The sequence below is a fragment of the Scatophagus argus genome, chromosome 13 (assembly GCF_020382885.2).
Source record: "Scatophagus argus isolate fScaArg1 chromosome 13, fScaArg1.pri, whole genome shotgun sequence".
Classification (NCBI taxonomy): domain Eukaryota; kingdom Metazoa; phylum Chordata; class Actinopteri; family Scatophagidae; genus Scatophagus; species Scatophagus argus.
In genome coordinates, this window is record NC_058505.1 from 5,611,799 (window position 1) to 5,627,273 (window position 15,475).

Sequence of the window (15,475 nt, forward strand, 5' to 3'; positions counted from 1 at the left end):
ATCTCACAGCCAGGATTTGTTTTGATTAGAAAATATTTGAAATCTCTTAATTATATTTTGTTTTTTTGTTGTTTTGATGTTTTTAGATGCTGACTGTGATTGTTGTTTAAACTAAATATGTTTAATCTACTGTAATGCATCATATTCTTTAAGATTTTCAGTTTTGTGACAACAACTTTTCCACCTAATCCGAAAAGACTAAAGATGTGAGAAACAGTGGAATTGTCTCAAACCATAAAGGAACACTTAATACGTCGTTTCATTAGAAAAATTCTAATTCAAAATCAGAATTTTGGAAATATCCGACATCAAGTGTATGAACAGTTGGAATTGGAAAGGTAAATAGTAACTAAAGCTGTCAGACAAATGCATTGGATCAAAAAGCTCAAATTTTGTCTCTGAAATGTAGTGGAAATGAATTTAAAACCATTTATTTAATCAATTGCCGAATGTAAACTGCTCTTCAGGTCATTAAAACCCCCAAATTCACAGAAACAACATGAAGGACCTGACATCTGCCTCCTCAGTCAGACACTCTCTTATATGTTTTCATTTTTTTATTGGCACACCAAATGTCAGCAAATTGGTGTGATCTAAAGCAGTAGTATCACCGTTTTGTATCTGCAGTGGCCCTACATGACGTCGCTTTTTTTTCAGTATTTGGACAACATCTCAAAGTCAGCTCAAAGTGTAATATGATTGCAAGGCGCCAGAAACTTAACTGGACACCCGACTTCATCATGATTCACAATCTTTATTTTCGTGAAAACTGACAGCCGTGACTTCTCTTCAAATGCATGAAAGATACAGAGTGAGTTTCCATCACACCTGTTTTAACTTTAAAACAGTGCATGCTGGGAAGTCTGCTAATATGCTGACCATGTGTCTTGGGAAGACCTGGAAGAACTCAAAGTCTGATTAATTGGAAATGAAACTTGTACATTAACATTAAGTTAATGAGAGAAGATCGGTTGATATCACTTAATTCTGCTGTGATTTTGTTAGCTTTAGTTAATGGGGTGGTTAATTTGCATATTATTGCTAAAGCTAAATAATTGTGATGTATTTTATTAGAGCATCAGTAAGACTTTATTAATTCCCAGGGGAAATAACTGTCCAGGGTACCCGATAACTGTTCTTGGTTTGGGTGTAAGTTTATGCTCATAACTTATCCTTCTAATACTTCTATAACATGTCTATGGGTATTTGTGTCATTGAAACCAAATTGTCTTAAAACTTATCTTAAATTATCTATCTCTTTATAGAATTACTACAGTGCGCCTGTGTAAATACATAAAGTACGTCTTTATTAGAGCAGAAAGGCCGGCGTCTCTGCTCCCTGACCGTACACATATGAATGACATTGCACCCGACCACCCAGCACGTCATAATACGTGTAGCAGCCAATCACATTCCAGAGACCGGGCACAGTTGCGTAACGAACAATCATCTCATCCAATCAATGTTTTACAACGGGCATATAGGCCCGCCTTTGCTCCGCGTCTAGCCAATGAGGACGCAGCAGTAATTACTAATTCATTACATCGCAAAGGGGAGTGACGCAGTTATTGTAGATCTATAGATACTCCATGCTTTCTTTATATGACCTGAAATAACATTTAATTTTCAATCCGTGGCCGTAAAATTCATCATAGCCAGCACAAAAAGGAGGGGTTTCTGCCGTTATCCAGAGGCTGTATGTCGAATCTCTGCGCCCCTTGAATTTGGATGCCATTCCGGTTGGAGGTTGCGGTAGAGTCCGAGGACTAGATGCGATAACCAGAACGAGATATGCCGCAGCCGAAATCACGAAAAATCGCCATCCTCGGTTACAGATCCGTAGGTGAGTTCCGATCCGACGACATGCACGCAGGGGCATGGGGCTAACATTTGCGCGGCCTGTCGGGTCAGTTAAAAACAATTATAAGAGCGGCTTACGCCTCCTATATTAGACGGCTATAGCGAGTAGCATCTGACACGCAACATCTCAGAGCGCCACCAGGTGAGACGTGGCCTTGTGGGTTTCAGCACATGAGGCCTCCTGTGATGTGCTCTAGATAGGTATTTTTACGCTAACCAATCTAGCCTGTTTGATAGATTTCCTATCAGTGACCCTCGCCCCGGTTAGTCAGTGCCAGGCTCTGTGTGAAGGCCTGAAGGACCACCGGATTTGACGCATTACCGTGCAGTTTATCTTCTCGCATGTGAAACCTCAGAAGCGCAAATTGTATGCGGTAAAAGTATGTTCAGAATGGTAAGATGGCACACACAGATAAGCGCGACTGGAGGCCCAGCACCACCAGCATACCAGCCCTAAACCCCTGTAATATTCCTGTGTTGAGTTCATGGTCCACTGCTCTACAGTGAGCTGGTGTAGGGACCATGTACCACAGTGCCACTGCAGGGTGATGTGTTGTGTTATTCTGCAGCCATTATTATGTCATTTCATTCCCAGTTGTGAATGTAGTATTTCTCTTTTTTTTTCATTAAGTCAGCCTCTAATTCAATTTTAGTCATCTTTATGTTGAATGTACTGTTGAGCTGCAGATTCTCTCAGCGTGCTCCCACATTTCCAATGCTTTTCCCTGTTTAAAGTATTCATTTGTATTTTGCAGGAAAGTCCTCCTTGACAATTCAGTTTGTGGAAGGCCAGTTTGTTGACTCCTATGATCCAACAATAGAAAACAGTGAGTGGGGATTTTGTGTTCTGTCACACCTCGATGCACAAACAGGGTTTCCCACAGGAATCAGTTTTAGTGGAAGTGGTAAACCACTCACATCCTGGTACATCTGCTAGATTACAGCCTAAACAATAGTCATGACAGTTAGAATAGCTTTAATATTACTTTTTATTTTAAAATAAAAGTATTTGTGATTTCTAATGACCTTAGCAGAGGTGTTTCCCCCGGCAAGGTGGCTCACCTCTGCTGTGAAACACTGGGAAACCCTGAGTGTGCAGTACATCTCTTTGTTTTAGTTACCAGGCTCTTGGTTATAAAAAGTCAAGTCTAGTCAGTTTTCTCATCTGACCCAAAATCGCAAATTTGACTTGCGGTTTTACATCCTGAGGAACATATGACTCCCTCTATTATTGGACCCCACGAGGTCCAGTTAATTGGTGTTTCCAACATTTTCAGCTCCATCTTGTGGCCTTCCTCAGTGGAAAGATTACCTCTCCTGGTTTAGTTATCATCATGTGATTACAGGTGACTTTATATCATGACATTCACGAGGAGTTTTCCAAGCAAAATATGCTGTAGTGCTGCAACTTATGGCTATTTTCAATGTGGATTAATCTGTCAGTTATTTACATGTTAATTGTTTGGACTATAATACGACGTATAGTCACCATGTTTTCCCAGAGTCCGTGGCGAAATCAACATATTTTTGTTTTGTCTGACCAGTCGTCCAGAACTCAAAAACATTTGGTTTACAATGATGTAAAACAGAGTAAAGCAGAATGTCCTATAATGTTTGGCAACGTTGCTTCAAAACTTATGCTTAAAATGACATAGTTGCAGATTTTTGTCTGATCGACTAATTAATGGATCCATGTGGCTCAAGTGTCATAATAACAGTTTTTTATCAATACTTTATGTCATCATGAAGCTTATGTTTAACATTTTACTCCTTCAAATCCACATTCATCACACTGACCTGAAAGTGAAATAATCTTCCTCTAAATGTGTGATTGAAACAACTTTTATGTAAGTGTTGCTTTTATCATCACTGTAGACATCTGAACTGTGCATCCTGATAACGTTTTACTGAAAGACGAAGACTAACAATACTGAACAAGCAGGGTGTAATGTTCCCTCCAAACCGATGTGTCCAAACACGACACCAGCCCGTTTCACCAAACAAAGCAAAACTTTTGAGAGATGAGCTGGTGAAGTGTTTGCTCAGAATTAACCCTTACTGAGTCTTGAGGTGTAAACTTGGACATCACTGGTTTAGAGAAGGAATCATGATGAAGGTACTCGAACGTGGCACTTTGTCGAAGGAGAGAACATACAGTAATTCATGAACCTCCTAAACGCACACACTCCCAGACACTCAGGAGATTTGAGTGTAAACTTTCCCTGCAGGCTGTTTCTCTTTTTCCCGACCTGTTCGCTCACAAACCGCCCTGCCTTTCTCCAGAGTGTGTTCTGTAACTATAAATATTCTCTGGATGGTTATCATAAAGTGAAGCATCAGCGTTATCAGCGAGATGCTGCAGGCAGTGCGATCCCTCAGTTCTGCTGTAGATTATGTGACCCATCTCCAGGCAGATATTGACATTTCTGTGCTGAATGAACTCAGTGATACCAAAGTGGATCCGTAACGGCCTTGTGTCTTGTATGTCTCAAATCCTGCACAGCGATGAATACGGTTTGCTGTATAGTGCGGTACAGTAGAGCTGTACTGTAGTGTTCTATTTAAGGTTGCAGCATGAAAATTGTACGTCTGCTTATCCACAGTATTTAATTTTACAGTATTGATTAGGGATTGACCGATTTTAAGCCTGGTCAGTTGCCGGATCTGATTCCCCTCTGTGGACTTGTGCAAATAAACTAGTAATTAACTTACCAAATAAATGTAAAGCATTTGCCTTGGCAATGTGGTGGTGTGAAAGTATAAAGAAACTACTTAACTGGTTATTCTAAGACACTAAGACTTTATTTTTTACAACGAATGCATGTTGGTTCCAAATATTGGTTATCTATCTCTTTGATTGCTAATAATCCGTAGACCTATCATATCGGCCCTTAAAAATACATATTGGTCGAGCCCTAGTATTGATGTTTTTAAAAATAATATAAGACATAATATCAGTCCCCGGTCCTGTGCATCCTTCGTTGTATTATCTGTATTTGTCTGTGTCAGCAAATTTACTGTTCTCCAGTCATTAAAATGTTAAGATCAAACTTTCTATTGATTAATTTCTGTTTTTGTTTTGTTTTTTTGTTTTTTTTAAATGCAGCATTTACTAAAATGATCACAATAAATGGACAAGAGTACCATCTTCAGCTGGTAGACACAGCAGGGCAGGTATGACGATGTTCTCTCATACCCTCGTGTTAATCCTGCCTCAGTCGTTACTTTTGATTGCTTATATCACAAACCTGTAACTTTTGCCTGCTGATTTCTTTCTTCAGGATGAGTACTCCATCTTCCCACAGACCTACTCCATAGACATCAACGGTTACATTCTGGTCTATTCAGTCACGTCTAATAAAAGGTATATACATTCACTCACCCCTTTTTAAAAACAAACAAATGTCTGTTAAGTTCTCTATGTGAAGAGTTGAGCTGAGTGCCTCTCGTGAACGCTGAAGAAGGAACTTTGCCCTCCTTTCTTCCAGCTTTGAAGTCGTACAAGTTATCCATGAAAAACTATTGGACATGGTGGGAAAAGTTCAGTAAGTACTCGTTTTGCTGTCCGAGGCATTCTGAGACGTATGTAATATATCATGCATACATGACGACGTGCTGTTTACTTTTCCCTCTAACGCAGAGTACCAATTATGCTCGTTGGAAACAAGAACGACCTACATATGGAGCGGTATGTCCTAACACACACCTGATTTGTGCATTAGGTCACATACATACGCGTATACGTGTACACATGGGGAATAAAGCAGCTCTCGTCGCTTTAAATCATTTCTTTTTTTCTGTTTGCAATGCAAATTATAACATATCTGACATGTGACATGCAAACAGAGATACAGAGCAGATGTTTAGTTCACAAATGACCCAACAGAAGGGCGGGGAGGCATTTGTACCAAGCAAGAATAGCTGTTAGTGTGTGTTTGTGTAGCCCTGCTTATGCAGTGGAAGTTAGTAAAGGCAGATCTCTTATGAGTTGAGCTCTTGGAGTTAGTAAAAAAGTCAACACTGCAGCCATGCTCTAAAATATTTATGTGTTTTATTCTAACTGCTGTCTCTGAGTTTGTGTGTGTGTTTTTATTTCTTTTAGAGTAATCAGTTGTGAAGAAGGAAAAGCATTAGCGGAATCCTGGAATGCTGCCTTCATGGAGTCCTCAGCTAAAGAGAACCAGGTAAGAGTGGAGGCCACAGTCGTCAGCAGGTGCTTGCCTATTTATGTTTCATTTGGTTGCCATTGAGGCTTGTTTATCTATTTGTTAAAAAATACTCCATTAAAATGACATTTTTAATGATGATGATTGTTGTTGAATGAAAAACCATGAAACATGAAACCAATACTTTTGTTCATATAGAGGTGGAGGTCAAAGTACAGCTCCATTCATATTCCAATAATGGACTCAACATTCGTCAAGCTTCACTTCAATAATGCCTATGCTGATATGGGTCTTGGGTGGCACGGTGGTGCAGTGGTCTGGGCCCTTCTATGTGGAGTTTGCAGGTTCTCCCTGTGCGGGTTTTCTCCTGGTACTCCAGCATCCTCCCACAATACCAAAAACATGCACATTAGGTTAATTGGCTACTCTAAATTGCCCCCAGGTGTGAGAGTGTGTGGTTGTTTGTCTTTGTGTGTTGGCCCTGCGATTGACTGGCGACCAGTCCAGGGTGAACCCCGCCTCTCGCCCGTAGTCAGCTGGGATAGGCTCCAGCTCCCCCGCGACCCTGACGGATAAGCGCTATAGAAAATGGATGGATGGATGGGTCTTTTAAATGTGTAAATTACTGACAAGTCAACTCAAGGATAATATGTAAATGTTGTTTACAGCTTGTTGTGCTAACCCCAAGTGGCCAAAAAAAATCAACCTGTGCATATGTGAAAGTGGTTCAAAGGTTTATCCACCAAATAACCAACTTGTAACACAAGCAGCAGAAATCGCTTCTTGGGAGCCTCTTTGCGTTTTCTGCTGGGATGTATTTCCCAACATAGCTAAGTCTCATGTTCAGAAAGTCTGTTGATCTGCTTTAAATCAAGTTAACAAACGACAACAACGCCACCTCTGTTGTGCCTAAAGTCAGTGAGGCTCCACTGGCTGCAGTGTGTGCTGCTGGAAAATCAAAGTGGTGTGACTGAGACATGTGACAGCATCCTGTGTGTGTGTGTGTGTGTGTGTGTGTGTCTCTCTCTCTCTCTCTCAGACGGCTGTGGAGGTTTTCCGCAGGATGATCCTGGAGGCAGAGAAGATGGACGGCGGCGTGCAGCCAGGAAAAACGTCCTGCTCCATGATGTAGAGCCGCCCAATCAACACACAGGACACTGCACTGGGATATCCCGTTACTTGAAGGCTAGCTGCCAGTTCTCCTCCACCTCAGCTGACTCCACCCCTCCAGGGTCCTAAATATCCAATACTGTCTTATTTATGGCTCTGATTCCACTGTTATTTATCAGTATTTCCTATTCCCTTGTCATCCTTGTTTTTCTTTGTGTGTTTGATTTAAAACAAAAAAAGGATGAGTGGTGGTTCCCTTGTCATATATTTCCCACAATCCACCCCTCCTCCACCTCTGTGCTCAGCACTGATGCAAAACACAGAACATCATTTGGGTGTATCAGAAAAAATGTTTCCCTGTGCTCGGTAACGATGATAACCTGAACTGAAGGCCAGAGGAAGTAATGGCTTGATGCGTCTTAGCTTCTCATTAAGCAGCTCCCATATAGGCTACGAGCTCTGCTCTGTTTAAATAACAAGAGACAAGAGAAATGCCATCTCTGCCGTGCGTACGCTCTGAAAATGGATACGTAAGCATGGACGTTTCTTCTGATACATAACCAGCTGTTTTGTCCATCCAACATGCAGCTCTTTTTCTACTTCATCTCCACACGGTACCCACTTCTCTGTTCCTCGGTTTGTTTTCAAAGCAGTTACTGTCAGCCAAAAAAAAAATTTAAAAAAATCTGCATCCATTTTCTAATGTTGAAAATGTTGTACAAATGTTTTTGATTGTAATCATTAAAGCGAAAAGTGGTTATGTAAAGTGCCTGGCTTTGAATGTGGATTCTTACTTTGGCTGATGATTGAGGTGTTTGTCACCTGGGAGGCAGCAGAACGACTTTATTTACGCATCGCGCATTTCAAAGAGGGATCAGATTGCTTTACATGAGGGTTTACAAGAGGTTAATAAATAACGCCGATGCATACATGTGGCATTTTTTGGAGATTCAGAACAAAGCAGCAGAGAGCAACATTTCCAGGTTGTGTTTGGAACAGTAAGCACACCAATAGCAGATGACCTGAGAAGCAGGGAGACTTATTTCTCTCCCGTATCAGAATCTAATTTATAGACTAACAGGATTATGTTTATACATGAGATTCTTTGAACAAGCTATTGACTGTTCACTTAGTGCTCTTCCAGGTGTGAAGTGGACGAGGGCTCCGTCACGCTGCAGGGCACCAAGTCGAACGTGAATCTGGCTGGTTGTCTGCTCACAGTCAGGTGAATGTCTCAACTCTGAGTTGAATTTTTGTCATGTAGATGTAGAAAAATGAAGTTGGAAGTCAGTGCAAAGTGGCGTGACGTGCTTTTCTCAGTCTTTGATTGGTGTTGAACAGACTGAGCGGAGTTCTGAATGAGATGAAAGTTGCACCTTGTTGAGGATGTTTGAAGGAAAACGAGAAAAGAAAAACCAACCGACTGAAAATGAAAATGTGGATAAGATTTTCACGTCTGAACAGGAATCCAATACGTAAGAATGAGAACAGGCATTTGCTTTTCATTCAACTTTATTTGTCAAAGGAAACTTTATAAACTTGAATTCATACATGTGTTCACACCTGGGAGCCACCTGTAGGAGCCACAGTCTGAGGGAGTCACTGGGTTAAAGTGCCTTGCTCAAAGATGCTCCCGGCACGTTGTCATTTCCATAGATTTTCATACTGAATTTCACAAAGTGTTGCACATGTCGTCGCTACAGCACTTCATGTTGATGTAGGCGTTCATCTTCAGCATCTGGCAGTCTGACATAGCCATGCATTTCTGGAACTGGCCATCTTAAGAAAGTTTGAAAGAAAAAAGAAAAAAGGTTGGCTTTTAACAACTAATCCTGTCCTTCATCGTCTCACTGAGGCAGAGCCAGTGAATTCTGACATACTGAGTTTCAGTTTCAGGCATTTTATGAGAATTTGATGCCTCTAGCTGTCTAGCCCTGCTGCCATGTACGCACATGTTGTTCTTGAATTTGCAATGCTGCTACTAATTGCAGTTTACGTGCTGTTTTATCTAGTTTGAGCATGTAGAGAAACTCACGTGGTGGTCTGAGGAACCTGGCAGCAGCACAGCCATCCTTCCCTGGTTTACAGGTCTCTACAGTGAGCTCACAGCCTGCTCCAGCCGTTCTCGAGACGCACCTGTGGCAGTCCAGGGCTTCACCTGAGCCAATCAATCAATCAATCAATCAATCAATACTTGTGTACTTCTATATACTTTTTGTGGCTTTAGTGCATTTAATTAAATTCTTTCAAAATGTGGCTGATGTGTTTTCTGTGGGAATCTATTCTGGGACTGTAAATATTTTCAAGTTTTTAGTGAAATTTGGTTTAGTAAATAAATGTTCAAAGTGTGCATGAACCCTCATAGGAAGTAAGTCATTTGCTTTTTACATTACTCGCACATCTTAACTTAAAGTCCCTACAGGCTGTTGCACAATGAAAAGAACGTCTTTGAGTGTGTCTGCCAGCTCTGCTGTTCCTGCACTGTGAAGACTGAAAGAGACAGCAGACGTCCCCGTCGCACAGCAGCGGAGCTTGTGTTTATTCAGTGGAGAATCAGTGACAGACTCACCAGCTGTAAACAGCAGGGCCACACTTACTGCCAAGACCAACACCTTCATTGTTCTGTTCTGTGCTGAAGCCTGGGAGAGATAAAGCACAGATTCGATGATACAATACGCACAGGACTTTCAGTACTCCAGATTTCATGGCACGTCTCTCGCTGAGTTGTATTAGCATATTAAATCATGATTTTAGGAACTGAGCGATGCAGGCACACTTGGACACAGTGACGCTCACATTTGATAGCAAATACATAGCAAGAAAGTCAAGCTAATATTGATCTTATGTTGTTATTAGACATGTTTCATGAAGAACTAAAGGTTAAATACACAAAATAAGAAATAACTCAGATAAGAGAAGAAAAGAAAAGCATTGTTTTATGCTCACATACCTCACTGACTTGTCTCAGTTCCTGCCAGCGACTGAGACGTGGTCATCGACTTTCCTCTTTTTATACCCGTTCGTACTTTGTCCTGCTGCAGTAACTTCCCATAGTGTGGTGTATCTCCATAAGTCTATATACTCGCTCACTCTGGCTATACTGTGCTCAGGGGTTTCTCAATGCTCACATTCCTGCATTATGCAAGAGTTGTCCACCCTTTGTCCATTACTGTATATAATTTATGAGACTTCTGCAAATATGAATGCCTGCATTTGTCACAGACTCAAATAAAGATTTGTATTAGCTGCATTTAGAGGGGCAAAAGGATGTTAGTCAAAGGTACAGTGTGTTTGTTTTAGGTGAATTATGTCTGATCGAAATGAGGGGTAATACCTTTGACTAACACACTAACACCAGAAGCTAGTGTTCATGTGGAACCCTGGAAGGTTAGCAAGCATTTTGTGGAACCTAATGGGGATCGAAATTAAGAATCAAGATGTAAATTGATTCAATACTCAAGTCTGAATGTGCTCGATTAAGAAATTCATCTAAAACTAATGAAAGAGAATGAAAAGACTGGCACTCACCAGTTTCACACAAGAAAGGCTGGCTGAAAGGCATCAATTAGTGGTTTGCAAAAAGTTAAGAATCCATTTGAAACCTCACAAGTCTCACAAAGAGTCAAATGAATGAACTGGTACCTATTTACAAGGTGCAAAAGTCCATGTGAATTTATTAATTTTGCACAACTGAGACAAATGTTTTACACCGCGTATGACTTTGAATAGCTTAGTGTGAATATGAAACCTTGTACTTTCCAATCTATAAAAATCCACTAAAGTTCAATGAATCATTTCAAACCGTGTTTTATCTCTGCTGCTGTGGATGGAGAGAGAGAGCGAAGTCATGGAGGACATGGAGTTCATGAAAAACAGGTTTTATCTGTCTTACATCCCTCTCCACACGCCTCGCAGTAAAACTGGTGGTCTTTGATTTTGTGACTGAGAGTCTCCTCCCGAATTCGGGATCAGCATCAGAGAAACAACAACAAAGAGGGATCTGAAAAGAAAGCTGGAGGGAAATCTGCTCTGGAGTATGAGATCTGGGCTCTCAGATTCAGTCAAAAAACGGACTGAGACCACAGCTGTTTCTACACGGTCCCTGTTACTCACCCAGCTCGTCAGGAGACAGAGTTCCTGTACTGCACTGGCTCATTCATGTCCCTTCACTTCTGCTTTAATATTCCCTCTCTCTTTGTTTTCCTCCTCAACTGGACCCAACCCAAATATTACCAAGCAACCCCCTCAGTGCTACATCACTCCCAAAGCCCAATCAAAGCAAAAATCTCTGCCTCTATTGTTTCGCCACCCAGAGCCAAACTCCAATATCAGCACTGTATGTAAGGGATGTAAGGGAAACTGTCCATGTGGCAAAATGTCTAAACCCCCCATTGTTGTGCTTTTGTTGCCTCGGCCTCGCGATACCACCACACTCTCTGTTGGTCATATATATCTCTGGTTGTGCAAATTTTTTCACTCTTATACTGTGTGACTAGTTTGGGACAGCAAACAGTGGAAAATGACTCAGTACTCAGGAAAGGTGAGTACCGCAACAAGGGAGAGTGATGCATCACAAACCAGTGTCAATCATAAAGAATGTAGACGAGTGGTCCAACTTCAGATGGACAGTGTTGAATGGCACTTTAGACAAAACTGTTGGTCATTTTCCATACACATGTCTGTTAGGAGACAAAGTATTTTAACGTTCACTGTTGTGCGGGAAAAAAAATAAAACAAAAAACCCAAAACAGATCGTGTTCTACGAGGGAAAATGTTTCACTGGGAGGAAGCTGGAGATCTGCAGCGAGTGCGACAACTTCCAGGACCGTGGCTTCATGAACAGGGTCAACTCTGTCCGTGTGGAGAGCGGGGCCTTCATCTGCTTCGACCATCCAGACTTCAAGGGCCAGCAGTACATTCTGGAGCACGGAGAGTACCCTGAATTCCAGCGCTGGAATGCCCATAACGATCACATGGGCTCCTGCAGGCCAATCAGGATGGTAGGAGTGTGTGTGTGTGTGTGTGTGAGAGAGAGAGAGAGAGAGAGAAACCCCAGGGACAAACAAATATTTAGTTGTTAGGGCTGGCATACACGGCCTCATTTGCAAACATCTGTCTTTCAGATGAAGTCGGTCGCAGTCAGAGTGATTTCAGTAACTCGTGTTGCAGCGCAGAGGCATATTAGCAACTTGCAGGTTTTCACATCACAAACTGATCAGCACAAAGAAAATCCTATATTAACGCACTTCAGACTCAGACTGAGGTCTATACTTATGGTCCTCCATATGTGCATGTAATCTTCAAGCTTGTGTGGGAGCTTTTGTTTAAGTGTTAATCGAGTCCCTGCCACATGAAGGAGGAGGCCCTTGGCCCTTCTTCAGTGAGGTGAAGGTGAACGCTGCTGCTGTGCCTGAGTGAGAGGACATGTTGTTATCCTCCTCCCCAGCATGGAGAGCACTACAGGATGGAGCTGTTCGAAGGAGACAACTTCACCGGCCAGTGTGTGGAGCTGTGCGACGACTGTCCGTTCCTGCAGGCCAGAGGTCTGACCAAGAACTGTGTCAACTCCATCAAGGTTTACGGAGACGGAGCGTACGTATCTGTGCGGCGAAGCGACACTTAGTGTTGCATTCGAGCTGCCTCAGGGCACAAAGAAAGTTTTAATATGTGCTAGAATGTTTGCTAATGCTAAAACATTCTAGCACATATTAAAACTAGGATGTTTTAGCTTAGTCTACTTGATTGCTGGACTTCTGTGAATTTAGATAGAGATAGATCTAAATTTACAGAAGTCCAGCAATCAAGCACACTAAGCTAAAACATTCTAGCACATATTAAAACTAGGATGTTTTAGCTTAGTGTACTTGATTGATTGATTTCATAACTTACATGATCCTGGGTTGCATTTTTAAAGGGTCAGTCCCCCCAAAATTTCTACTTTTTTTTAATTCATTTTGGTATTTTTGAACGGATTTTGCAGTGAAATAGGAGACATCTTGTGTCCAGCAGTTAAACTTGGGAATTTTTTTTGTATTCACATATTCATGAGTTTTTTAATGAGGGAATAGGAGTAGGCATCATTTTAAGGATTTTAATTTTTGTAATTATAATTTTTATTCCTGCCAAAACAACCTCAGACACGTTAGAGAATTTTTATGTATGCCTTAATACATGTGTGAAGGAGATTTTTAAGGGATTGATATCCATCTTAAAAACTCACATCCCTCTCTTTTCCCTCATTTCCGGTCCTCTCTCCATTATCAACATTTAAGATAAGAGTTATGAGTAGATCAAATACTGTGAAGATAAATTGCATTAAAAGATATATCAGAAACTAGGAATTTAGGTGCTTGACATCACAGGAAGGTAAGTAAGAAATCTTTAATTTATTTGTTTATTTTTCCAAACAGCTGGGTCCTGTATGAGGAGCCGAACTACCGCGGCCGCATGTACATCGTGGAGAGAGGAAATTACTGCACCCACATGGAGTGGCAGGCGGAGAACCCCAACATCCAGTCTATTCGCAGGGTGGCGAACTACTTCTAAATCTCATCTCACTGCCGGGGTCGTCCACAGAAGAAAAATACACCACACTCTCAAGTCATCTCCCGCTGACTCTGTGGGACTGTAAAATAATAAAAGACAAGGAAAATGTTTCACTTTGCTTGTTGTTTTATTTTTGTACTGAATTATTCAAAGGCTGAAATAAAGTAGTGAATCCTACAATATCTTCAATCTTACCCCCCCCCCCCTCTTTTTTTCCTTCCTTTATGCTCATTCAGTGTGAAACTACTAACTTAACAATCATTTTCATGGTAGGAATGGCTTTGGGCTCTGATTCAGGTAATTGCTTTCTATTACAGGCCATATCGCCAATGCCTTTAAGTGTTGTGCCTTTCCTCATACTAATGGCTCCATTATGAGGTTGCACAAGCTACTCTGGATAACAATGAGCAAAGATTAATAGACAGATGGGCATTTTATTTATCCAGGAGGGAAATCAAATTGTTTTTATTAGTACAAAACATGCAGTCTGATAAAATAAATAAATAAAACAAAATGCTCCAACTGAAACATACAAAGAAAAATGAAAGCAGAAGCTCAGTCTTTTAGCACACCACGCTCCCTCACACAAGTGAATGTTTGGCAGTCAGTAGTGAAGACAGGAAGTGTCCTCTTCACATGCAGTCCACAGCTTATAAATCAGGAGTGAAAGAGAGATATTGCACAGGTAAACATGTCAGCACCTGCTTCGGGGAGCTCTGCTACCACCTAGTGCCATTAATCTGCTTTACTGTGAAGTCGTGACGCTCACCTCAGGGTTTCCACAGTGATCATAATGGGGAATTTCAACAGAAATGAAAAAAAAAAAAAATCTGGACTGAATTGAATTTTATTCCTTAAATAAAATTTCAAGGTAAACACTGTATAAACAGCAACATGCTGGCTGGATACGTTGTATTTAACAGGTTTATACCACGGGATTACTCCATTTCTTTTCCCCACTGCAACAATGTTTTGTTTTTTCTTCACCCAGGAAAGTCGCAGCACGGCTGTGACTCTTGGACCTTTAATGAGCACTCTTGTGCTTTCTCTTCCAACTGTCATGACAACAGATCACCTGTCTTTACAAGGTTTCACTCATGGCCTCTATTGAGTTACAGGGTCAATATGGGATGGCTTAATGAGGAAATGCTTTGTCTCCAGTTACACTCAACGGCACTAGTTTAAGGGCGATTACCTATGGCTAACCTTATTCCTGAGCCATTTGCTGCTTGAATTGGCTGGGTGTCACCAACATGCCATTAGTCTGGATGTCAAAGGCGAGGAAGAGAGGGGGACCTGCGAACATGGCTTAATGGCATTTTAACAATGTCCTGGCTGTTTTGTTGTGTTTTTTTTTTTGTTTTTTTTTGTGATGATGGGATTTATTATTCTACACAAAAGGCCTGAGTTTTGAAAGAGCTCGGCTTGAATTCCACCAAGCAAACTATGCGCAGTGACATTTTATTACAGACATCTATTTTATGGCATAAATGAGTCTTGATTACTTGCTCTGATGGAGGTTAAGTGTTTCATCTTAAGTGGGAAGGTTACAAAAGCAAGGCATACCCAATTAGTCTGAGGAAAATGTCTCCAGCCTCAACTCTTTTGAGGAAAATACTTCTGAAAGTGATTGTTGGCTGGGAGACAAGGCTGAACTATCCTTTGATTCAAAACACCTCTTTAAAAAGAAAAAAAAAGCAATGTCATAGAGTTTTCTGCCACTTAGCAACAGAAATACTATTGCTATTAAGAATATGATGTTTAAAATTGGGGAAGATTAATGCCATACACTT

At 41.1% G+C, this 15,475-nt stretch overlaps 3 protein-coding genes across 3 annotated transcripts; 2 read left to right on the top strand and 1 right to left on the bottom strand.

Moving 5' to 3' along the window:
- Nucleotides 1-1,526: 1,526 nt before the first annotated feature.
- On the top strand, nt 1,527-7,902 carry LOC124069821 (GTP-binding protein Rheb). Its single transcript, XM_046409285.1, has 8 exons — nt 1,527-1,843; nt 2,616-2,687; nt 4,967-5,034; nt 5,142-5,224; nt 5,349-5,405; nt 5,501-5,548; nt 5,963-6,044; nt 7,066-7,902. The coding sequence occupies exons 1-8, from the start codon at nt 1,792-1,794 to the stop codon at nt 7,156-7,158; spliced, it is 555 nt and encodes a 184-aa protein (XP_046265241.1). The 5' UTR covers nt 1,527-1,791; the 3' UTR covers nt 7,159-7,902.
- Nucleotides 7,903-8,635: 733 nt separating this feature from the next.
- On the bottom strand, nt 8,636-10,174 carry ly97.3 (lymphocyte antigen 97, tandem duplicate 3). Its single transcript, XM_046409286.1, has 4 exons — nt 10,087-10,174; nt 9,706-9,775; nt 9,172-9,294; nt 8,636-8,915 (listed from the first exon to the last, which is right to left on the bottom strand). The coding sequence occupies exons 2-4, from the start codon at nt 9,752-9,754 to the stop codon at nt 8,809-8,811; spliced, it is 279 nt and encodes a 92-aa protein (XP_046265242.1). The 5' UTR covers nt 9,755-9,775; nt 10,087-10,174; the 3' UTR covers nt 8,636-8,808.
- Nucleotides 10,175-11,655: 1,481 nt separating this feature from the next.
- On the top strand, nt 11,656-13,790 carry LOC124069406 (gamma-crystallin N-A). Its single transcript, XM_046408566.1, has 4 exons — nt 11,656-11,676; nt 11,888-12,136; nt 12,583-12,728; nt 13,547-13,790. The coding sequence occupies exons 1-4, from the start codon at nt 11,656-11,658 to the stop codon at nt 13,680-13,682; spliced, it is 552 nt and encodes a 183-aa protein (XP_046264522.1). The 3' UTR covers nt 13,683-13,790.
- Nucleotides 13,791-15,475: the final 1,685 nt, after the last annotated feature.

Excerpts from the sequence above, each read along its gene's own strand:
- LOC124069821 (XM_046409285.1), top strand. The coding sequence starts at position 1,792 with ATGCCGCAGCCGAAATCACGAAAAATCGCCATCCTCGGTTACAGATCC. Across the intron at positions 2,688-4,966 it reads TGATCCAACAATAGAAAACA|CATTTACTAAAATGATCACA; the intron begins GTGAGTGGGGAT and ends TTTTAAATGCAG. Across the intron at positions 5,035-5,141 it reads TGGTAGACACAGCAGGGCAG|GATGAGTACTCCATCTTCCC; the intron begins GTATGACGATGT and ends TTCTTTCTTCAG.
- ly97.3 (XM_046409286.1), bottom strand. The coding sequence starts at position 9,754 with ATGAAGGTGTTGGTCTTGGCAGTAAGTGTGGCCCTGCTGTTTACAGCT. Across the intron at positions 9,295-9,705 it reads GGCCCTGCTGTTTACAGCTG|GTGAAGCCCTGGACTGCCAC; the intron begins GTGAGTCTGTCA and ends TGATTGGCTCAG. Across the intron at positions 8,916-9,171 it reads CAGGTTCCTCAGACCACCAC|ATGGCCAGTTCCAGAAATGC; the intron begins GTGAGTTTCTCT and ends AACTTTCTTAAG.
- LOC124069406 (XM_046408566.1), top strand. The coding sequence starts at position 11,656 with ATGACTCAGTACTCAGGAAAG. Across the intron at positions 12,137-12,582 it reads CCTGCAGGCCAATCAGGATG|CATGGAGAGCACTACAGGAT; the intron begins GTAGGAGTGTGT and ends CCTCCTCCCCAG. Across the intron at positions 12,729-13,546 it reads AAGGTTTACGGAGACGGAGC|CTGGGTCCTGTATGAGGAGC; the intron begins GTACGTATCTGT and ends TTTTCCAAACAG.